General features: G+C 37.6%; 1 protein-coding gene across 6 annotated transcripts in view; it reads right to left on the bottom strand.

Moving 5' to 3' along the window:
• QKI (QKI, KH domain containing RNA binding) overlaps positions 1 to 25,839 on the bottom strand; it is a 155,231-nt gene that overhangs the window by 109,453 nt on the left and 19,939 nt on the right. For all 6 annotated transcript variants that reach the window (XR_007152048.1, XR_007152049.1, XR_007152047.1 and 3 more), the window contains exon 2: positions 7,242 to 7,384. Coding sequence is in view for 3 of the 6 variants with exons in the window: in XM_047857932.1 (XP_047713888.1) it covers positions 7,242 to 7,384 (143 nt within the window). In the remaining 3 variants the exon portion in view is untranslated. The remainder of the gene's footprint in view (positions 1 to 7,241; positions 7,385 to 25,839) is intronic.

Raw genomic sequence — 25,839 nt, 5'->3', positions numbered from 1 at the left:
CCAATTTTTGTATTATACTCCTTTGGTTATTTCAGGGACAAGATCAGAGATATATGGAGGTTAGATATCAGTGATTAGGTATGCAACTGATTGATAAATCCCTCAGAACAGTAATTTTAACAGATCAGATCCTAACATACTCTTTTTGGATGAGATAAATCATAGACAAAACTTTGTACCTCACCTGAAAACATTTCTTGCAAGTAATACTCCCCTAAAAATAAACTCTGTTTTCTAGTCTGTTCTTCTGAACACTAATTCCTTTTAAATATTAAAATGCATCACTTACAAAATAAAGCGTTAGCATTTTAAGACTCTGAAAAGGCTTGTTCTTTTTATAATTGTTAAACTTTGAGAAAACATGAGCTAAACAAAAATGTATTGTTTTCAGACTATCTTGAAATCCTTTTTGGAATAACTCCTATTAACATACCAACATATTTAATGGATCTCAGACCATAAAGACCCTATTAAATATCTCACACACAGAAGGTCTTAATATGCCCTTATATAGTGAAATAAAAGGGAAATTTCCAAACCAACACCAAAAAGACAAAAGTCATGAAATTAACCCTCACTAAATTTATCTGTTTCAAGTTCACGGGGCGCCTGGGTGGCTCACTCAACATTAAGTGTCCAACTCTTGGGTCTTGGCTCAGGTCGTGATCTCACGACTCACGGGTTTGAGCCCCGCATCGAGCTCTGCACTGACAGCACAGCACGGAGCCTGCTTGGGATCCTCTCTCTCTCTCTGCACCCCCCCACCCGCCGCCCCGGTTTGTGCATGCGCACGCTCTCTCAAAATAAATACATACATACATAAATAAATAAATAAATAAATAAATAAATAAAGTTCAAAGTCAACAGTAACAGTTTCTCTGCCTAGAACTTAAAGATATGTTCAATATCGTCAAATGGTACTGCCAAATTCAAATCTCCAAGAGATTAATATCGAATCTGAAACACTTCACAACTGCACTCAGTGAAAGCATATGCCAACCTTCCCGAAAATCAACACTCTGTCTTGAGACAGATCTTACTTTTAATGTATTATATTTTCACCCATAATTAAGATCAAATCCAGGCAAAAACTGGGCCTTAACCTGGGTACTGAAAAAGGAGACTTTATAGATGATTACATTTTGATTTACTGTCCATTAAACAACGGACATTTCTAAGAACAAAGGTGAAAGTCGTTTACGTGAAGACTCCTGGTTAATTCTTTCACCACAATAAGGAAGCCACAACAGTCCGAAGCTCAAAGGCCTAACGAAAGATAGCAGACTGCACTGCCCCCGCATCTCCTCATGATCCATCCCAAACAAATGCTAGCTCAACATCCAATATGCAGGAGACAATCTTGCAAAATGGGAGAAAACCAATAACCCTATACTCTGTACTAGATCAGAAACTATGGCTAGCCACGTTTTATCTGTGAGCTCAGGGAACTGAACTGAAGGGACTTGAGACTCTTGGTCCACCATGAGCAGATTACTGTTACGAGACTACAGGATGTGATAAGTAATTATAAAGCTACAATATTAATTACGGTTGCCAGGCTGGGATCTTTGTTGGGAAAAATATTTGAAAATGCATTTATCCATTTTACAAACCTTTGACAATTCTCATCATGACAGCCTATACCCATGACCTACCTTTCAAAGCTACCAACATTCAAAACTAAAACCCATCGTAAAAACGTCAGAAAATCAGAGTTATGTTCATATTAAATATCTAGAGAACACCTCACTACCATTTCACATCATGTCCCAAAAAAGTTTGGCAACCTAATCTGTTCACATATATACTAGAACGACTAAGATCCCTAACAGCTAGACCTTGACGACATTTGAAACTTATCTACCACTGTGGCAGATCCTATAAAACAATTTCTCACAACTCAAAACTGAGTAACTAGGTAAATTTAATGACAGAATTATTACTGACTCATTGAAACATAACATCTTTTACTTATGTCAATCGTTAACTTCATTCACATACTGCTTTATAAAATCTCCATGGATTCAAACAAGTCCTTAATAACTCAATCAGCCAAATTACCAGTTTGATGGCCTATGTATAACTGTAATCTTCATTCATGTCTGTCACTTTATGAATGTATGATAAACTGAAACAGTCTTAAATATTTAATGCAATATATTCTATCTTTCATTCAAGACTGTGGGCTCGTTCAAGGATGGGAGTTTTTTATGTTCACAATCACAAGAACCATATCGAGCGCTCTATCATATGCCATGTATTTGTTACCTTTATTCTGCCAAACAATTTTAGGAGGGGGCGTTATAATTTAATGGACGAGGACACAGATTCTAAAAAATGAACATGTGCTCAAAGCCAATGTGATAGTCTAGATGATTTGTCAGCAAATACCTAGTCCAGTCCCCTTCTCACTGAGTTGATAATGCAGTTTCTTAATCTCAGTGCTACAGACACTCGGGGTAGGATAATCATTTGTTGTGGAAGGGCTGCCCTGTTCATTGTAAAATGTTCAGCAACATTCCTGGCATTTACCTACTAGATGCCACTAACTAATACCCCCTCCCCTGTAGTTCTGCCAGACCCAAAAATCTCCAGATACTGCCAAATATCCAAGAGGGGCAAAATCACCCATAGTTGGCAATCACGGAGCTAATGGAATGTTAGCAGATGGGAGCAGAGGCCTTACCCGTGCTGAGGCAATCAGGCTTGGCTCTGGCACTCCGGTGACCTGCCATGAGAAGAGCATGCTCCGAGTAGCTGCTGCCCCTTTGGACTGAGCCCAGCAAGAACACAAAGATCTAAACCCACCTGCAGCTGGTCTAGGTCAAGTTCGGCTAAGCCCAATCAACAAAATCTCAGCCACCATACAGCAAAGGCTAAAGAGCACAAAAACCAATGCTTGTTATTTTAAGCCAGTAAGTTTTAGAATAGCTTCCTCTGGAGCATTATTATGGCAATTGCTGACAAATACAGCCAGTAAGGGAGTAAAGCCAAAATTCAACACTGAGGCCTGTCTGGCTCAAAACCCCACTACTAAACAACTATGTCAAAGAGTTTTCTCAACGAATTAATATCCCTACCTCCAGGATGTGTTTGGAATACAGCAGAGATGCAATATAAGTCTGCTTTGTTAATAACTGTAAGTATTAATAAATATCAATTTTGAAAAAAATTTCAGTTCATTTTCAATATGCTACTCATATTACCTTCCCCTTCCCACATCATTAAGCCACTGATTCAGAAACGCCACAGAGAACATTATACCACACTATATTTCATTTCTCAAACACTAAATCTGAAACTTCTTCTCCTGTCAGTCCCAGAGCTATACAGAACCAAGTCCAAAACAGTACCTCCAAATTAACACTTACTTCTCTAAAATAAGTTGCTATGTGCAAACGCAAAGGCCAAGTTTAAAATAAAAGCTTAGCAGTGTTTGAAAGAGTGCAGCTTTCACAAGGTTATGAACAAGTATCTGTGGTACATCTACCATTTACCAGACACTATTCGAACCAGCAAGAATACAAAAAGAGACACTATGCCCACCCTCACAGATCCTGCATTCTGGTTAACGCTTCTATAGCATTATGGCATTTTTCAAGTGCTTTTCATGTATTAACTCACTTACAACTCCTCATAAACCTGTGAGAGACTTACTATCTCCTTAGAGATGAGAAAATGGAAAACCATAAATGACAAATAACCTGCCCAAAGTTACAAAGTAAGCTGGCAGAACCAGCCTGCAGTCTGGGTCTGAATCCATCCTTTCCACTGCTATGTCACATACCCCTTCAAAGTTTTAATAATTTGTGAGTCAAATAGGATGAATTCGCTCACAAAACCAAGCTTAGACACAAACGGGAAGGGTGGAAGAGAAGCATAATTCATGATCTCTAAGATATACTAAGTGAAAAAATGCCAGAATAAGAATGCATATTTGTTTCACCGTGGCCAATATCAAACTCGCAATTCTGAAATACATCTTTTCCCATACTGCCAAAATCTGACACATTCCCTTGTTTTACTTTAATGCTTTTTTTTTTCAAAAGCTGACATAAAGTTCCTAATATAGGTCATAAAACAGTTGCTACTCATTTGGTATAGATTAATAACCTCAAAGAAAAAAATTCTTAAATTTTTATGACAAGTTTAATTATCTTAATTCTTATAACAGGATTCTTACATGAAACAGAACTTAAATTCTTATAACAGAAAATTAAAATTAGGGTATTACAAAATTATCTGAAGAACCAGCATGGTTTTATATCCGTTTCTCTCCTCTTGTGAATTATAACTGAATTTCTCATTTAAAAAGCATTGTTAAAATAGAAACCTTGGGGTGCCAAGAGGCATCTGCAACTCACACACACACCTGCCTATCTGATATGCCCACTCCTGGATGTCTAACTTCAAACTCAACACCTCTCCATCTGAACCTCCATCTCCCCAGAGGGCTCCTGCCTCAGTTTTTCCACTGCAGGCACTAATGATTCTATTACTCCAACTGCTCAAAACATTCAAGCTCTACCTGACTTCGCCTCATACTCGTTACCCAATCTACCAGAGCAAATGTTACCGGCTCTAAATAGCGGGATCCAAGAATTTCTAAGTCCTTTTGTTCAAGCTCCTCTTCTGCCCCCTAGCTGTGTCCCTGTTGCCACCACTGCCCCCAGCAGCAAGAATGAATCATTAAAACCCAGCTAAGTAGTTCACATCACTCCTTGGCTCAAAACATCTGACCCAGAATAGTGTCTGAAATCCCTGCTGGGTCCCACAGCCCCTACAGGACATGGCCCCTCTGCTAACTCTCTAACCTTGCATCTTACCACACTTCCCAGGCACACTCATGCCTGTCACTGTACTTGCTGTTCACTCTGCCTGGCATGTTCTTCTCCCAGATCATTTCCATGCCTTCCTCCCCATCACTTGGTTCACATCTCTGCATTCCCTCCATCTGAGAATAGATACTTTTACTATAAGTACATAGTCACCAGTTAGATGCTTAGCTCATCTTATTTTCTGCCATAGCACTGACTGCACCTAAAGTAAACATTCATTTGTTGGTTGTCTGTCTCTGGACTGCAATGTCTGCTCCGCAAGAGCAGAGGTACTGTGTAATTCATCACAGTACTTGCTTCCTGGAACAACGCTCGGCAAACGAACCACCTGTTAGCTCGGCTTATTCTGATGATAAACAAGTAAGAGCAGTGCCCCTCAAACTTCAACATGCATCAGAATCATCTACAGGGCTTGGAAGGCAAATGGCTGAGTCTTGCCCCTGGAGTTTCTGATTCAGCTAGACTGGGAGTGGGCTTGAATGTTTACAAGTTCCCAGAAGGTAGGGGTACGATAGTCCTGGGAACCCCATTTTGAGGACCTAAACAATATTTTGCTGCGAGACACCTATCAGCAACAGGATTTGACCATGGCAGTGAATCCCAACTGGCAGAAGAAAGAAATAGAGTGAAAAGATACCTCCAGACCCACACTATAAAATATATCCCTTCTGACTTAGAGGATTGTATGATACAAGTCTTAAATAATGCAATATAAATATCCCTTCCTTGCGCAGGATTTTTTCTTTTCCAGAAGAATGGGGACCAGGCAGATCAAGGTTATAGTTTCTAACAAGGTCTTATGATCTTACATATATTCTATGTTAATGACTAGTGTTGAAACTTTATCCTTTCGAGTTTGAACAATGAGATGAGAAGGCTGATATGCTTTAGGAGATAGTGAAACACCAAACAGCAGTAGACTCGAATTGGGACAGCTGCCCAAATCACAACTTCCTATCTCTAGGAATCATTCCAGTCCTCAAGTGCGGGACCAGAGAGACCATGTCTAGGTTATGTTATGTAACCTCCCATCCCCAGTCATGGCAGATTGGTCCAAAACACATTTTCTCTCCTAAGAACCTGAAGTTTGAAGATAAAGTCTGGGAGGCACTGAAGCCAAGTTATGTTAAGAGCAAAGAGAAAGTCCAAATTCCTGATGCTGAGCTTCTCAAAGCTGCACCACACTTGCTCTCTCTCTCAAAAATAAATAAAATATTTAAAAAAAAAAAAAAGAAAGAAATGCAACTTGTGAAATGTCAAAGCTTCTTTCCATTAATCCAACTTAAGGCATTTACTTTCCATTTTTAGACTAGTATACTGTCCATATAATCAATGAGTCTTAGAGTGTACATCACATTTTGACCTTATAATACCAACTCCTTGCAGAATAGCTCTCTGAAACCTAGCAAAATACCACCAAATCGCCTTTTTATTCAATAGCTGGAGCCAATTTGTATAAATACTATGTATATAGGGAGTACATGGTAAACAACAAAAACACAGGTTCTTGTTTTAAGTACCTTGTTTTCTGTTGGGGGAAAAATAAATTTAAAAATATCAGACAGTAAATGCCACTGCAGAAAAATAAAAAGACTTACGTGAAACAATGAGTAGTAACCAGATCGCTTTTAGATAAAATGGTGAGGGGAGTGCTCTGTGAAGTAACACTTAAACTAAAATCTTAAATCAGTGTACAGCTAACCTAAAGGTACTTAGGCTGAGAATACATCTGACGTGTTCTAGCAGCCAATGGGACTACACTGTACTGAGGAAGAGGAAAAACCACTTAAGATGAAGTCAGAGAGAAGAAGTACATAGGGCTCTGTAACAAACACAAAGAGTTTGGAGCTAAATACAAATTAACCGGTATAGGACAAAGACGCTACTTGCTACAAGATGTTTATGGAGTGTAGCTGAGCAAGAAACAAGAATGAAAAAGACAAAACACAAGAAAAAAATTATCAAGAGTGCTTGTCATAAAAATTTTAGATCTGAAAGGAACCTCAGCTGTCACACAGTCCAACCTCTCATTTTACTGAAAGGATGGCATGGCCCAGGCTGTGGCTTCTCTGCAATCGGTTGAAGATGAGCAGAGAACTGTATTTGGTGCTCTCTGTGACGTTAAGGCCAAAGCTCTTTCCGTATCTCTGGCCTTAATTTGAAATCTAAAACCAAGTCTTTACCATGTGCATTTTCAAAAGTGACATAACAGCACTTAAATGAAAACATTATTTTAAAAATGTTTTTAAACTGCCCACGCCAAATTATTCACACCTCTAGTCCCTCACAGGGCATTTTTTTTTTTTTTCAGCAGCTGACAATGCTTATTTACCACCAGCTATATCCCTTCCCAAAGTATGTGAAGCAGAAAAAAAATTGAATAAAACAACAAAATATACTTACATCTGGATATTCTTTTACAGGCACATAAAGTTTCTCTTGTAACTGAACAATAGGTCCCACAGCGTCAGGCAATTCTGCACTCCTTTTCTCTGTACTGCCATTTAATGTGTCATTGTACATGTCTTTCCGTACTCTGCTAATTTCTGTTAAAAGTAAAAATTTTAAATGTGTTAGACAAAAAAATATTCTTGCTAGTCCAGGAAAAAAAAAATTAAAAAAAGAAGGTAGGGAGGGGTTTCATTGATAAGGTGTTAAAGAGTAAAGAACTGTTAACCTATTCTATCATTTCCTGGATTAAGTCTATGTTTAACAGGACTATAGCTTTAATTAATTGCTACCAGGAATCGAATTCGTATCAACGAAATAATATATTTTATTTAAATTAACTTCGGAGCCCACGCTCTTAACCACTATGAGATAAACCTGTTATTTTACCTAATTTCTCCATACCTAAATGAGGCCATTCATTCCAAATGAGAACTTTAGTCAAATAAGAATGTCTATCACACAAAACTAATACCAAAGTCTCTTTTATACTTCAGAACTAATCCGTCTGAATGAGATTTAAACTCGACTACTTCCTTAGCTATTTTAGGTATCTGGATAAACACACGTCCAGTAGATAACACAGATTTTAAGTTCAGCAGAAGTCTAGATTGATACACAAATGTTAGTTAAGGCTATAGGAATAGAAGAGATGTCTTAAAGAGGATATAGGGAGAAGAAAGGACCGAATCCTAGGAAAAGCAACATTTAAGGAGTAAAGAAGAGAGATCCAAACCAAGAACTGGAGGTGAATAGAAGTAAGAAGAGAGATGTCAAAGAAGCTGAAGAATAACAGAACCAAGGACAAGGTGATCAATAGTGTCAAATGCCACAAAAACATAGTAATAAGGTAAAGAGCAAAAAAGGGTACTTTGAATTTGACCACTAAGCCACTGGTGATCAGAGAAGTTTCAAGGAAAAGATGGTTAAAAGAGATCAAACTACATTGCATTAATGACTGAAATATAAGAAAGGAAGCAGAAATACCTAGGGTCAATGACTTAAAAAAAAAAAAAAAAAAGAGTTTGAGAGACAGCAGGAGGGAACACGTGCATGCAAGCACAAGCACGTGCACACAAGTGGGGGAGGGGCAGAGAGAGAATCCCAAGCAGGCTCTGCACTGTCAGCCCAGAGCCCAATGCAGGGCTCGAACCCACAAACTGTAAGATCATGACCTGAGACAAAATCAAGAGTCAGACACTTAACCGACCAAGCCAACCAGACACGCTGGTCAATGACCTTTTAAAAAGTTCCCAGACATAAATATATTTCTTATAAGAAAAAGTATAAGAAATCTACTTAAATGAATCAAGACTTGAACAAAGAAATCAATTCTTTCAAGAATTCTTCATTAAGTTTCCAAGACGACGTGTTAGAGGACAGGCCCTGCCCATCGGAACATACTGTCTAATAAGGGTTGTCACTACTAAATTAGCTGGATGCCCCTATAAATGTCTCTCCATGCTACAGAAAGGGGGGAAAAGGCTTGTGTCCATTAAAATTTAAAGGTAAAATGGGCTTTATTTTTATAATGTATTTTGTATACCTTCCACACATGGAATTTCAATCTGTTGTGATTAAGGAACTATGAAATATGAATGTACAACACTTCAATTTTCATAACTAGTTATTTATATCTCTTTGTTAAATAAAACCCACCATACCAAAAAGGCATGATCAAAGGTGTTCTTACCCAGTTATATAGTCTTAAATCAGTGAAAATACTGTATTACAATACATTTTCTGCTTCAATGATGGCAACATTCATTTTATAACCATCTTATCTCTGAGGTAACAATTTGCTTGTCAAAGCTTACCAAATGTGCGTCTCTGAATAGCAAATGAAATTTTTTAAAAATCAAAAGAATGCACCTTGGATTTAACTACATTATAAAACCAAGACTTCATTCTGTAAGTTCTTTTTGTGTATTTCTATTATAATAATGAATCTTTCCTACTAAACATGTCCAGTATCAAACTAGTGTTGACTTTATATCAGCATGCAACAGCAATTCTCCAATCAAGTTTTCAACCACTAAGTAATAATTTAAACATAAATGTTTACATAATTACATAATTACAGCAAGTAATTAACCAAAGGACATTAGGGAAATTCAATTAAAAGTGTGCATATATCCTTTAGTCCAGGTCTCTATATAAAAGCACTTTCAATATTAATTTGTTAACATTTAAATTTCCTCTTCAGAAACTGCCGAATTCTTGTTACGATGTTAGTAACACTGATATAAAAATCCTGACAACAGCATAAAAGAAAACTATAGATAAAATGTGCTTACAAATATAAATATAAACATCCTAAATGAATAGGGTAGCATATTAAATAAATAATGCACCAAGGAAGTGGAATTTATACCATGAATACAAGAAGAATTCAGTATTAAAAAACCTATAGCCATAGTAATACAAAAGACTAAAGAAGAAAACATTAATTCCAAGTAAACAAATTTATCAAACTTAGATAAACCAAGAGAATCAATTCTAAGAAAATTCACATAAAATGATTAAATTAAAAATACATAAAGATACAATAATCACTGATCACATATCCAATTAGATGATAAAATGGAAGAAAAATACATTTGCCATTTAAATTGAATTTCTATAAACATCTGTGTGATTCTCCAATTAATAACTGAAATTTTGATGAGACTCTGCTGCCCACTGTAGCCCCAGCTCCTAGAACAGTGCCTGGAGCAACAGCAGGCCCTCAGTCAACACTCCATGGTCTGGAAGATGGGTGGGTGAGTGAGCTAGGTTCTACGGCATTAAAGTTAAGTCAAGGTTCCAAGCTTTCAAAGAAGCTAGTCTCCTATGGGAAGTATGTGAACAAATAGATACTCCAAAGAAGAAGAACAGAAAGAGGTATAGGTTGGAAACACAAAAGCAGGATAATCAACTCTGCCACAGGCTATTAAGGTCAAGAAAGTAGTCCAGAGGAAAGAAACTCTGACCTTTGTTTCTAATTACAGAGCGTTGAGGCAAAGGTACAACCAATATAATTATAAATTCTACTTAAGATACAAAGTCTTTCTACCATGTTTCTTTCAGTCTCTAAGATATATTACTCAATTTAACAACAGAACACAAATTATATACACAACATCGTAGGATGGGAATGAAAAGATGACTAAGTCCTAGTTCTCAAGGATCTTACCATCTTACTGTGGGGGTCTAACCAGCGGAGTGCTTAACTGCCTTTATCAACAGCACCCTTCTAGCCAGGCAATCACCAGCACTTCCTGGCATGTTACTTCCAACACTCAAGTCAAAACAAGTTCTGGGGCTCAGATGGTAGGGTAGAGTGTGTGACTCTTGATCTCACGGTTTTAAGTTCAAGTCCCATGCTGGGTGCAGAGACTACTTAAACAATAAATCTTTAAAAAAAGAAAAAAAGTTCTGATTCTAAGAGTAACTGTTTATGTGATTTTAGACAAGTCTCTTAACCTCTCTGTACCTGTACCTCACTAATTAGAGGTTGATTACCGAATAACTCAACTGAATCCATTGTTTTCCAACCTTAGTATGCAAGGACCCCAGTTATTATTATTTTCCCCCCTGTAACCCCACATTTTAAAAAGTTTTCTTCTCCAAAGCTTTCAGTCCTAAGTCATGGTAATCAGAAGTTTTTGTTGATGTTTTCCTATCAAGTTGATCTAATCATAGCCAAAATATTATAGAAATGCGTCATGGGTACGGGTAGTGCTTTAGTTCCTTCTTAAGTGGTGGATTTATAGGTGTTCACTTATGAAACACAGAAGCTCTTCATAATTAATATGTTTTATACAGATGACCCTTGAACAACACGGTTTATACTACACAAAGATTTTCTTATTGCATTTACACAAGACTTTCTTATTGACATTTTTTTCCTCTAGCTTTTATTGTAAGAATACAGTATATAATACATATGACATACAAAGCACATGTTAATTGACTGTTTATATTATTAGTAAGGTTTCCAGTCAACAGTAGACTATTAGTAATTAAGGTTTGGAGGAGTCAAAAGTTACACACGGATGTTCCATGAGGGGAGTCAGTGTCCCTACTCCCTGAACTGTTCAAGGGTCAACTGTATACTTTTGTTGTCTCAAACATTACATGACAATGCTCAAATGTCTGCTCATCTCCACACTACTTTCATAACCTACAAGAGTGGTTCAGAGAACTAGAAGTTCAGAACCACTTGTTCCATCACCTAGTATAAAAATTCCCACCACAGGGGCGCCTGGGTGGCTGAGTCGGTTGAGCGTCCAACTTCAGCTCAGGTCATGATCTCACAGCTCATGAGTTCGAGCCCCACGTCGGGCTCTGTGCTGACAGCTCAGAGCCTGGAGCCCGCTTCTGCTTCTGTGTCTCCCTCTCTCTCTGTCCCTAACCCACTCGCATTCTGTCTCTGTCTCTCTCAAAAACAAATAAACATTAAAAAAAAAAAAATTCCCACCACAATTACCCCAAAACATCCCCAATATCAAGACAACTTGTTTTAGACATCTCTGGAGTTATCAGTTTATAAATTTTACTGAATCAAAATTCCTGAAATTTCTCTCATTTGCCCACACTCCAAAGTCCACAAAGTACATCAAATGCCTCATTCTTAAGATGATCTTAAACATACTTGAACAGTTGTATATCTAAGCATCCTCTTCTGAGCTTTAAAACAGCATGGTTTTATACCCTCTCACTCATTTAGACATACTACATTTGTCCATGCCCTTTTAAGATGGAAAATCCTGTACCACACTCATCCTGAGAAGTGATGAGAACGCACACTCCGGCTGCCTACCTCCAGTCCCCCACACTCCAATTCCACAGCGTGTTTAAGGGTACCTTTACCTCTTTGGCTCAAATGTTGGTGGCGCTAATAAGCCAAGCGTCCACCATTTCATCTTCCACAACTGTTTGTTTAAATACCAATAGATGATTTAACTTTTTTTCCTGGTTGTTTTCTACTAGGCAACTGCCTTCAGAGTGTTATCTGTCAGTTGACATTCTTTAGGGATGACTATTCTGAATCAAGGAGCCAATTAACTAGTTTCATAGCACACGCATTTCTGTAGCTCGCATACTGAAATGCAGGCATGCCTTATCAACTATCTGATGACATCTCAAGCTGGGTTAGGACTTGAACCCCCTTCTGGACCCACTAGTTTAAACGGGAAATAATCTGTTTTGGATTCTATAGGTTGTGCCATCAAGTTTAGAATGCAAACTTTTCAGCTCCTGAGAATATACACTTCCAGTATTCAGGCTCCTAGAATTGATATTTGGTGATGCCATTTTTTCAAATGTCAGTATACTGAAAAATATTTACGTCTGAAAACTTGTTTTGGTTATACTACTGTTTCCTTACATTTCTCTGTTTTTAACTACCTTGATTCTTTTTCCTTTTTCAAACGAAACCTCTATTATCAGTCAATGAATTCTGCTAAGAGGGAAAACAGTCACCATACAGCTGTGGCTCTATGTGACCTGTTAATATTACATCATCTGCCTTTTCCCTTTCCCTAATTCACCTAACATAACTAAACGCTTTGCTTTGAAATCATTCTTATGTTTCATAAAGCTCAGCTCATTTTTGCCTTTGGCTCTCTATCACCACTACTCTTTGATTAAATCTGAATTACTACATGTGGATCCCACTCTCTGCCACCTTAAAATTTTTTACAGTTTTAAAAAAATCTGAATTACTGGATTAGCTAACAGATCGACCACTTTGTGGAAAAGTAAAATGTCAGAAATAAGGACAACATAAAGAACTATTAGAGAACAGAAAAATACAGGCTGAGAAATCTAAAATATAAAATTAAGTGGTTATTTCCCAAGATAGATAGAGAGACAGATAGATAGAAAATGGCTATGTATAAATTCAATACTGCAATGTTGAAAGACTGGATAAAGGTTAGAGTATAATCCTATTTTACCATCTGGTTTAGAATTTTTTCAACAAACTTAAACCAAGAAAATGAAAATTAGGAAATGAAATATGAAAAATATTTACTAGTTCAGTAGTACACAAAAAAGCTATTAAATGATATACAAAAAGTATTTAAAAACGCATGAAATAATTATTTTTAGGATTTTAACAATACAAATTAAAAGACAACTTTTTTTTTTTAATATAAATGTTTTTATTTATTTTTGGGAGAGAGAGAGAGACAGAGCATGAGCAGGGGAGGGGCAGAGAGAGAGGGAGACACAGAATTGGAAGCAGGCTCCAGGCTCTGAGCTGTTAGCACAGAGCCTGACGAGGGGCTTGAACTCACAAACCTAAAACCTATGAGATCATGACCTGAGCCGAACCAACTGAGCCAGCCAGGCGCCCCAAAGGACAACTTTTTAAAACACTGAAAACATTTTCATACAAAGCACATCTTATATCCAGTGTTGTGGCAGCTAATTCCAATTGTTCAACTGGCTATTTATACTGTTTTAAACATACACATTTTATTTGCACATCTATCTGCTTTTTCTCTGTGCCTTACATTTAAAATCCATCGATATATTATCTTATCATTGTAATACAGTTGGATCTAAAATACAGAAAGAAATGAAAATGTTACTGTCATTTGACCATTACTGTCTCATTTTTTTAAATTAGCATTTTCCATTAATTTATTCAGTAAAGTAAGAGCCACTTATTTATAAAACTATATGCCTTGATGTACATAGCAAAAATTTTATAAGTGAAGTTAAAATGACAAGCTTTCAGCACTTCAATTGATCTTTAAATGGGCTATTTCCACACTATCTGCTGGACACTAACCTGAACATACAAAAGCAAAGGAAGATTTGTTATTTTAGGTCTTAATTAAATGACTAGCCTCTATTTACATGAAACATTAAATCTTAAAAAAATAACATTAGGAGTCTATTTATAACCAAATAACCACTGTCACCACCTAAAGTGGTGGCTGTTATGTACTTCTGTAAAAAGAAACCTCTAATTCAGAGTTTACTAAATGCAGGGAAAATTTTACAGACATTTTGAGCAAAGCAAAACCCAGGGAATAATAGAACTTCATTGTACTCATTTAAAAAAGCCACACCCATAAGGTAAAGAGAAAGCAAATAAATTAAAAAGCAGGTTTAACAGAGGATATGCAATATTTAGTGAAATGTGTTTTGCCTCCTTGAATAACCAAATAAACCTAATTTTGAGGCAGTTGCTTGGAAACTGGCAAAAAAAAAAAAAATCAACCTATCAATAATTCTCTAATGGGACCTGGGACCCGATTTTGGGGGTAGAGGGCTAAACTGTATTTTGAACTTCACAACTATAAGCAAAACAATTAAAAACTTGGGGCGCCTGGGTGGCTCAGTCAGTTAAGCATCTGACTCTTGATTCCCACTCAGGTGGAAACCTCAGGGTCCTGAGATGGAGCTAGCTCTGTGTCAGGCTCCGCGGGCTGAGCATTAAGCCTGCTTGGGATTCTTTCTCTCCCCATTCTCTCTCTATGCACCTCCCCCGCCCATGTGTATGCTCTCTTTCTCTATTTTTTTAAAAGAAAAATTACAAAATTAAACATCATAGCCCTCCTTTAAATTGCTTTGGAAATTTAATTAACAATTACAAAAAATTGTGGATAAACTTCACATAAAAAACATGAAAATAGCAAAGGTCTCATAAAAATGTCCATCCTTGTTCCATAATTGCTCTCAGCAGCAGTTCTATATCATGGAAGGCATTTAATAGTAGCTGCACCTCCCTGGACAAGCTCTTTCAGAGGTTACAGAAAATAAAGTCCACTATATAATCCAATTTATATTAGATATGTGTATTTTTTGACACATAGAAGTCAAAAAAAGGATATAGCTGTTAACAGTAATCATCTCTGGGAGATGGATTTACAGGGACTTTTGGCTTTCATTTCATATTACTATATGAATTTTTTTTTTACAATTGTAAAATAATAAAGATATTCTCATTACGATGTTAGAAAGTACTTTCAGTCAAAATGTTGCAAATAAGATGGGATACCCTATATAAAATTATAAGGAGTAAGTCACTGACTCCCAACTATAAAAATAAACCACAAAGACCTAATTATTTTTTAACATGAGCACTTCCACCATGCTAAAATACTTAACATTAATTCTTACGTGATTCTCGCCAGACTATGAAGTAGATACAATACTCATTTTATAAGAAAGAAAGAAAGAAAGAAAGAAAGAAAGAAAGAAAGAAAGAATTTAATGCTCAGAAATTTAAGAATTGGTCCAATGTTGCAGCTAGTCCAACCAGCTTTCATTTAAAATTTCATAAAGGGCTTTCTGGAATAAGAAGCCCTTAAAACTCACGTTAAGAGATGGTAATTAGAGAACAGAAAATGGGAAAATGGAACAAACAACTCTTAGTTTACTGCCAGCCATGCTCGAACAAGACCAGTCCACTGTTTTACTAGTGACTGCAAAAAAAGTCTTTGCAGCCCTCCTCTTTTCATGCTAACAGAACACAGCCTCAGAGGGTGAAATCTAGGCCTAAGTGCCTAGAAAAGTGGCAGTCCTTAATGAATAAATAAATAGATGCTGCTGGCACACAAAGAAGACAAAATAGGCCATTGCAAATAACAAAACAGAATGGGGGAAAGCATTTTTTAAAGTTAATAAAAACCAGTATTTTAACTGGCATAGGCATCCTCTCTCATTTATTTTTTTTTTTATGTTTTTATTTATGTTTGAGACACAGAGACAGAGCACGCGTGGGGAGGAGCCGAGAGGGAGAGGGAGACACAGAATCCGAAGCAGGCTCCATGCTCTGAGCTGTTGGCACAGAGTGTGACCCACGGCTCAAACTCACAAACAGCAAGATCTTGACCTGAGCAGAAGTTGGAGACCCAACTGACTGAGCCACCCAGGAGCCCCGGCATCCTTTCTCATTTAAACTGGGTTTTGCTTGGAGGTTACTTTTAAACCTGGTTAGTTTTATATGTTATATATCAAGTACTTTTTAGAGAAAAATGTTGTCTTCTGGTCATTTAGTTTTTTAAAATACTCAGGGGAAACCGACCCTTATTATCTCTATATAACACCCACTGTAGCAAATTTGAAATCTGAAGGCTAAGAAACCTAGTTAAGAAACACAGCTAATGGATATCTGAAGGAGATGCAACAATAAACCAGTAGATGCCATTAGAATGCAGGCCAAAAGTAATACTTGAGAATCCAGCAATGTTTATTAATAACTTTTCCCAACCTTTTTAGTATTTCTAAAAGAACAGAAATAAACTCACAGCAATAGAAAGCAGGTACACACATACAGGGTTGGAAGAGAGACTTTTTCCCATACATTCCTACATGTCATGCCTTTGAAATGTGTAAGCATCTAAATATATTAACTTTTTAAAGATAAATGCTTGCCCTAGAAGATTTTACTTATGATAGCAATAGTAGCGTTATAATCTTTGAGACCATAAGGATATAAACAATTGAATGAACAAATCCATGAAGAAGTGATAGACCTTCCTTAACTGAATTCCAATTAACAAATACAGAAGAAAAGATGGATATAGAAAATTACCATTAGGAAACCACCATAGTAATAATTCTTGCAGGTGAGAACCATTCAATGGATGCTAAAATTAGTGAACAAAAACATGAGAAACAGGGTATCTGTGCAGTGCCTCCCTATAAGACATTTACTCATTACAAAGGAGAAAAGAAACGGTGATCAAATACTATCACCGGTAAGATATATATACCCCTAGTATGAGAAAGGCCAAACAGTAACCTGCTGTTTTCTTGTCAAATATGTGTAACCTCAATTTAATCATGAGAAAACATCGAACAAGCTAAAGGTGAAGAATATTCTACAAAATAACTAACCAGTTATCTTCAAAAATATCAAGAAAAGCATCACGAAAGAATGTGACACAGGCCTAATGCTATGGGGGATTTTGGGTTGGATCCTGTACCAAAAAATAAGAATGTGAATAGAAAAACTGGTCAAGTTTGAATAAGATCTGCAAATTAGTTAATAATATTGTATCTATGTTAATTCCCCAGTTCCCACAATTGTACTGTGGTTATAGGAGTTATTAATGTTAACCTCTGTACTATAGAGGATTTCTACCTTTCTAAGTCTAAATTTGTTGCAAAATAAAGATTCTGCTTCGGCCTTGGTGTTATTCTCGTGGAGGGAGGACAGTTGCGGGAGAGAATGAGAGCCATGCAAATGTCTAGTCTTTGAAGGAAATTTAAAATACTTGCTTACCAATAACATCGAGGATCTCAAAATCATGAACAATAAGCTGTTTAATTCAAAATAATCTTTAAAATTTTAACAGCTACTGCTTAAAAAACACATGTACTTTTTACCGGCCTTAAGAACAGGGGGAAAGACTACAATCCACAATCCCTTTCTACAATAATAGAACCCTTCTTAATAACCGTAAGTAAAAAGGAAAAAAGCACTGGCCTTGAATTTATGCAATCTAGATTTTACTTCTGATCCCGTGCAAGATCTAGTTGTGTGGCTTTGAACTTAACTGTCGGGGTCTCAGTTTCCTCCTCTGTAAAATCAGGTTAGACCAGATGACATTTATGGTTTCCTCCTGCTCTGAAGTTCTATCAATTAGGAGTCTGGGAACCTTCTTGTTTCTTCTTAGAACCTGATTTTGTGTCCTCTCTAGATCAATACCCCACAGGAAAGGGCCGCATAAACTCAACAACCTATCAAGAACCACAAAGTCAATCCTACTCCTTAGAAAATTCACATTTCAAAACGTCCTAAACCACTGGGCACCAGGATTTACTTTAAATGGTATCCCTATAAAGCACCCAGTCCTCATATAACCAGGCTCTACACATTCCCATTTGGGGAAGGTGAGGAGTGTGTCTACCCTATGTATTTTATCCTTTTCAAGCTCCAAATCACTTAGGGCTTTAAAAGAAATTTTGTAAACGAGTGAAAATTGAAATGGAACTCCCAAAAATTTTGAAGGGATCATGTCTATGTGGGGGGGAGGGTGGAGGGTAGGATGCTTTCCCTAGGTAACACTTTCTTTGATTTTTAATTATCCTTTCAATTGTATTCCAAATTCCTCCTAAGCTCAATAGAGAAAAACTGAAGAACTGTAATCTTGCACCACCTGTGTATCTGACCATCACCTTAATTCCATAAACTAAAACAAACTGATTATCACATGACATTCACGGGTGTTACAGCAGCCTATGTACAAGAGAAAATCCCTCCCTCATACTAAAAAAACTAAGGGCTTTTTTAAAAGCTATAACAATCTACAGTATACAATATTCCAAAGGTCCGTTATAGCAAGTTTCAACACAGAATTAGAAAACTTCCATTTTTGTAGCAAGAGCAACATACACAGTACCCTCAGATATCAATAAAATTGATACTGAAAACATTAATACAGTACTTTAAATATACTTTACAAAATACAAGATTCAGAAAATCTAAGTAACGTTATGTATGTTACCGGCTACACTTACTACATGTTTACTGCTTCTTAAAGAATACATTCTACTATCATGTAACAATATTGTATGAAAGAAATTTTCTTTAAATATTTATTTTTGAGACAGAGATTGCGTGCGAGAGGAGGAGGGGCAGAGAGAGAGGAGACAGAGATTCCAAAGCAAGCTCAGCACTGTCAGCACAAAGTCAGACCTGGGGCTCGAACCCACGAACCGTGAGATCGTGACCTGAGCCAAAGTCAGACACTCAACTGACTAAGCCAGCCAGGCAGCCCTTAGAAAGCAATTCTAATGAGTTTATAAAATCCAGAATACGGCACTCTTTTGAGATCATAAAAGTTTAATTTATTAGAATGGAAACTAAATGTTACCATACAAAAATACAAGCAAAATAATAACAACAAAAATCCTGGTCAAGGACATTCCTGAACTCCAAATGCCTGTATCCAACTATCTTCTAAACATGTCACTTTGACACACTTAAAAAGCCAAACTCCTATCTGTCCTCCAAACTTGTTTCTCCTGACCTTAAAAAATGGCAAGTCCAGGGGCGCCTGGGTGGCGCAGTCGGTTAAGCGTCCGACTTCAGCCAGGTCACGATCTCGCAGTCCGTGAGTTCGAGCCCCGCGTCGGGCTCTGGGCTGATGGCTCAGAGCCTGGAGCCTGTTTCTGATTCTGTGTCTCCCTCTCTCTCTGCCCCTCCCCCGTTCATGCTCTGTCTCTCTCTGTCCCAAAAATAAATAAACGTTAAAAAAAAAAAAAAAATGGCAAGTCCATTCTCTCACACATCACATCCAATCCACCAGCAAATCCTGTTTATTCACCTTTTACAATAACCCAGAATCCGCATGACCCCCTCAACTCCCTCCCACCCTAGTTGCAGCCACAGTCACTTCTCCCCTAAGCCAGTGAAATGACATCACTGTCTCCCTGTCTCCACCACTGCTCCTGCCAGCCTAGTGTCTATTTTCCAGAGTTAGCCCGTTCAAATCCAAGTGACAGGTCACTCCTCTGCTCCAAACTCTCTAATGGAGTTCTCAGATTTTTTGGTCTTAGGACTCAATGCTGAGGGAGAGAGCCAAAGCATAAGACACTCTTAAAAACTGAGAACAAACTGAAGGTTGATGCAGGTGGGAGGGAGGGGAGGGTAGGTGATGGGTATTGAAGATGGCATCTTTTGGGATGAGCACTGGGTGTTGTATGGAAACCAATTTGACAATAAATTTCATATTTAAAAAAAAAAGGACTCAGTGCTGAAAAATTTACCATATACAAGGAGGGGTGGCACCTGGGTGGCTCAGTCGGTTGAGGTTGAGCGTCTGACTCTTGATTTCGGCTCAGGTCATGATCCCAGTATCATGGGAGCAAGCACTGAGTTGGGCTCCGTGCTGAGCCTGGAGCCTGCTTACGATTATCCCCACCCCCCCCACCCCCCCACCCCCCCCAGTTCAAGCTTGCGAGCGCTCTCTCTCTCTCTCTCTCTCTCTCTCACTCTTAAAAAAAAAAAAAAATGACTACTAGGAGCCTAAAGAGCTTGTTTGTGAGAGTTACACCTGTTAATACTTCCCCTACCATAAATCAAAACTGAAAAGCATCTAAATTACTTGTGATTCACTTTAAATAGCAAACCCTATTACATTTTAACAAAACATTTTTATCCAAAGAAACAAAACAGTGAGAGGTACTGTTTTCTATTTTTGCAAATGGTTTAAATATCTTTATTAACAGAGACAACAGAACTCTCATACCTTCTTACGAATTCAATCTACTGCAATATCACACAGCATCCAACCTCTAAAACATTCCACTATAAACTCAAGTGAGAATGAGAATAAAAAGTCAAATAACTTACTGTTACCATGAAAACAGTCTGACTGCACAGGCTTGCTATAAGAGTGCCCAGACCACATTTAAGAACTACTACTCTAATGATTTCCCATCTCAGTTAGTGTAAAAGCCCAGGTCCTCACAGAAGCTCCCCTTTACTTTTCCCCTCTTAACTTTCTGACCTACCTCCCTAACCAGTACCACTGCTCCCACCACCCCCCATCCCTCATTCACAGCTACAGCCACACAAGGAACTCCAGGTCCTGGCTCACATTTTGCCAGGACTCTTCCCTCCTCTTGGAAAACTATTCCCTAGAGAGCAGTATCTCGCTCTTCATTACCTCCTTCAAATCTCTCTTCTGATGTCAATTTCTCAATAAGCCCACCCAGATCTACCTGCTGAAAACCACAATCTACCCCAATCCATCCAAAACACTCCTGTCTCCTTTATCCTGAACTCATACTGCCTAATGTATTATTGCCCACTGTATGTTTTTATTGCTTATTGCCTGTCTCCTACATAAGAATGTAAACTTTGGGAGAACAGCTAGCTTTGTTTTTGTCTTTTGCTATATTCCCAAGGATCTGCATCCTTGGGGAAAAAAAAGACCTTTTGAACAACCTTAGCAGGCTGATTAGTACAAAAACATCCAAAGCTACAAAAATATGCTTGAAACTTCATTCAAGCATTAATAGGTTACTAGCTTCATAATTTATTCCGCTTCCCTTTAAAGTAACAGAAATACACTCCTCTCAAAAGGGCTTGCTGTATTTATTCAGGATTTATGAGAATCTAAAATACTCGGATAATAACAGATGTTCATTACATCATCAGTGTTAAATTTCTCTACTGTGTTTTAGGTTAAATGACAAGATAAAATACACAACCATCTAAATGACTGGTCTTGGCCTATAAAAAACCCTAACCCATAAAGAAAAGACTGCCCCCACCAGGACGGCACCAAAGGGGCTGTAAATGATTCCTTTCTCTTGAGCTGTTTTGTTTTGTTTTTTATATATAACAACTTCTATATTTACAACCTCACAATTTTTTTTTTTGAAGTTTATTTTATTTTTGAGAGAGCAAGCAAGCACAAGTGGGGGAGGGACACAGAGAGAGGGAGACACAGAAGCATGAGAAACGAAGAAGGCTCCAGGCTCTGAGCTGTCAGCACAAAGCCCAACATGGGGCTCAAACTCACGAACCATGAGATCATGATCTAAGGTGAAGTTGGACGCTTAACTAACTGAGCCACCCAGGTGCCCCTACAATGTCACAGTTTTGATCAACCGTCTATTCAAAGCTTATTTAGTAAAAATTTTAAGAATATAATAAAAGCTTTTTCATTTCATTTCCTAAAGTACAAACTGTTTATAAAATGAATTGGCCTGAATAATGTGTGATTGTAGTTTTTTTTTTTAACTATTTTAATAATCTATGGTACAAGATAATGGTTGTGCATATATGCACTCAACAAGTATGTATTGTATACCTACCATGAGCTAGGCACTGGCCAAGGCCCTAGGAAGATAGTCATGTGCAAAAACAGACAAGGACCTTGCTCTTTCACAAACTAATCCAAAATAATAGCTGGAGTACTCACGCAGGTATGACCTCAAAGAAGCACCTCAACATATTTCATATTATAACATAATTTTAGCATCTGCTGAGTTTTTATTCCTCACTACCATCCTACAGCAATCTAAGTCAAGTCAGACAAATATTACAAGTGTTACCTTGTATTCAGTGGTCAAGGGGTCCATACAGACGGTTAGGAGACAGACATTCTTAGCTGTAATTATTCAGGGAAAATGGGGTCTGCAAACTGGAAACACAAGTTCCAATTCAGGAAGAGCTCCTACTCCCTCAGGACTTCAAATTCCAGCTGGAGACTGGGCTTCCAGAGCAGACATTTTTGACAGAGCCCCTTTAGAAAGCAAACCGACCAGACGCTGAAGACACCACGCAAGGAGGCATGTCTCTAGAAGACAGTTCAGAATGACTTCTCCTTGGGGCACCTGGATGGCTCCATCGGTTAAGGGCTGGACTCTTGGTTTCAGCTCAGGTCATGACCTCACGGTTCATGAGATCGAGCCCCACACTGGGCTCCGCACTGTCATTGAGGAGCCTGCTTGGCCATTCTCCCTGCACCTTCTCCACTTGCTGTCTCTCTGAAGATAAATAAATAAACTTAAAAAAAATTAAACTACACAGTTGTTCCCTCGTTACCTAGGTCTTCCCCAGGACTGCTTTAAATGCCGCAAGAGAGAGTATTACCATGAATGAAACAGAGTTGACTGGTGGTGGTAATGGTAGCACACGACTAGTGAGAAGTAGCATCTCTTAAACAGAATTAAGAGTAATGAGATCTAACTTCTTTCCAAGCAGTGAGTTGCTCAGTCTGCCTTGGAGGTCAGTGCTCTGTCTGGGCAGATGAATTTCCTTACAGAGACGTACTTTTCTCGTCTGCATTTTATAGTTAGGAAACTAAGATTTGGGGATTAAGTACTTTCACCAAAGATCACTTAACTTCTAAGGGAAAAAGTCAGGATCCAAATTTAGGCCTCCATATCACACCGCCCCTCCCACATTATTGTTCCATCAGTGACAGAATACAGTAAAAGCCACTGAGAAAAGATGTAAACAGATGAGAAGCGTGTAGAAATTGTAGAGAGAAAAAGAAGGAAAAGTAGAGAGATATACACAGTAATAATGGAAGGAAAGAAAGAATAGTGTAATCCAAATTACAACTAAAAGAATAGTCTCATTTAAGCTCTGGCAAGGACTAGCTGTACATCCGTCAAGACCTCATTTCAGCTTTTCAGGTCTATGTTTACTCTCCTCTATAAGGACCATCTAAGATAACTCACTCTAGACTTAAACACCTAAGTTTCATAGAGAAAAGTCTTTCACTAGAATAACACTTGTAGAGTGTCTGGAACATAACAGGCCCTCAAGGTGAATTACTGACCGAGTACGTCCTACTTTTCTATGGTAGCAAGCACTGTGTTTGGTGCTAGGACCACCCTCATAAGCAACATAGTTCCTGCCATCACAGTTCTTCTAGTAATAAAAACCCATTTCTATGTAAATAGATTAGAGGGCTAGAAGTGACTGAGAGATGAGGCTGAGTATCCTGGGATATGAATACCTGGACCTGAACACTAGACAAAGTAATTTTTCAAGAGTAAGCCAGAGCTCTATGGGTTTTTTTGGTTCTACAGTAGAAAAGATCATACTAGGGAAAACTGCATTCTAGGCATGTAAATCCTCACTTTAAATAATTATGAAGGAAAGAATAAAAGTGGGAAAAACATGGATATATATTTATCATTCTAATGAGACATACTTATGTTGATGGATCCGATACATGAAATGCTTAAAACACATGCTTCTGTGCCCCTCAAGGATTTTTGCCAAATCTTAGTTTTCTGACTCCTAATCCCATCTCTGTACTGGACTGCTATTTTTAGTAACGCCTATAATAATCCAAACAAGTGGTTCTGTTTTTCTCATTCATGGCACTTTTTCATTTACTCAGAAAGTTCCCAAAGGCAAAGATCAACGAAGAGCTGTGTAGTTTAGAGTAGCCATGTTAAGGGTTAAGGAAGTGCAAGTAACTATTCAAATTAGGGATTTGTTTCTTAAAACCAATACAAATTTTTCCCAGTGGAAAAGTTCAGAATGGACAGAATTTGTAAGAACAAAAGTTCTGTCTTCACCAAGGCCTTCCCTATTAGTAGGGGCAAGTGGAAAATTACTGATACAAACCAAAATCTAAAGGCAACCTATGTCAAACAGCACTCCACTCCACAAACTGCACCACACTGGAAAATGAGTGAAATCCGTTCACTAAAAAGGAATGTCTCCCTAATTGTGATTTAAAACCAAACACTCCTAAAAAGGAGTAAGTATAGCAAGATATACACAATCATCTTTAGTTGGGAGAATTTCACAGGCAACAAAAGAATAAGATGTACATTAGAACTCCCCAGCATCCTTTTTTTTAAGCAGGGAAATGGAAAAGGCCATAAAAAATTGCAAAACCAGGCCAATTCACAGGCGCCTGGGGACATCAGTAGTAACCTGCGGTAAGAGGCACACCAGAATATCAAGACTTAACACAAAGAGAACCCACTTTCAGAATGTCAGTATTAAACGGCACAAGATTTGAAAGAAATTTAATATACTTCCTGCATTCCGAATATGTTGTAGTGTCTTTTCTCTTAATAACAATGTCAAATAAAGCAAACTACTGACAAAATCAACAGAAGACCACCTTCCTTACAGCTGTAGTTACAGTGGCTAAAAATAATTTCACGTAATGTATATATAAAGGAGGACAACTCCAGAAAAATCTGACTCTCCAGGTCTTTGTGTAGAACTAACCTAATAATAATTCAAAGTCAGATAAAATTTTACTTTTTAAAAAACTTACCAAAGAGCTGACTACAAAACTGTAAATAATCTGTGACAAAGAAACAAACTGCTAAGAACGCAATCTTTGAAAAAAACTACTAAGTGATGTCTATCTGCCTCCATTTCATCTATAAAATGGAATTATTTCCATCTCACAGGATTGTTGTAAAGATTAAATGAGACAATGAATATATTTATAAAAAGTGCCTGATACATAAACCGAAGGATGTCCATGTCATTATTAATGATAATTGTGATGTAAAATTATATATTCTGGAAATGCCATATCTTGACAGATAGTCTGAAAGAATTATCTGATGATTTGATGAGTGTCTGTTACCTAAAATCTGTGACTGGTGTTTTCCCAACTCTATAGGCATAAAAGAGAAATAGAAAAGGCACCTATCAACAACTACTGTTTGAGAATGACTTCTCACATGTAAATTCATCCTACATGGCAAAGAGGGAAGTAGAAAGTAACAAAGATACAGTTTAATTTTTCCAGCTCATTTTACTAAGCACCTCCTCAAATATTCAAGCATATTATCCAGAAAACCTTACAAACTACTCAAATCCAAATACCACAGTACATTCAGCTTATTAAAAATGACTCCTAAATACGTGGAGCAAATATTCTCCATAGCACTTTTCCCAGAACACACTTTAAAAAAGATAAGAGTTCTTTGCTCCAGGACCTGACCTGCTTTGGTTTAACCACTTTTCTGGAGATTACTTTAACCTGAAATAAATAATTTGGGGGAAGGGTAGCTGGGGAAACATTTTGGCTTCTAATGTATACTTGCATAACTACAATACCTTAAAATACTTGTCTAATCAAAAACAAAATACGAA

The sequence above is a fragment of the Prionailurus viverrinus genome, chromosome B2, assembly GCF_022837055.1.
Source record: "Prionailurus viverrinus isolate Anna chromosome B2, UM_Priviv_1.0, whole genome shotgun sequence".
Classification (NCBI taxonomy): Eukaryota; Metazoa; Chordata; class Mammalia; order Carnivora; family Felidae; genus Prionailurus; species Prionailurus viverrinus.
This window is presented reverse-complemented; position numbering and strand designations above follow the sequence as displayed.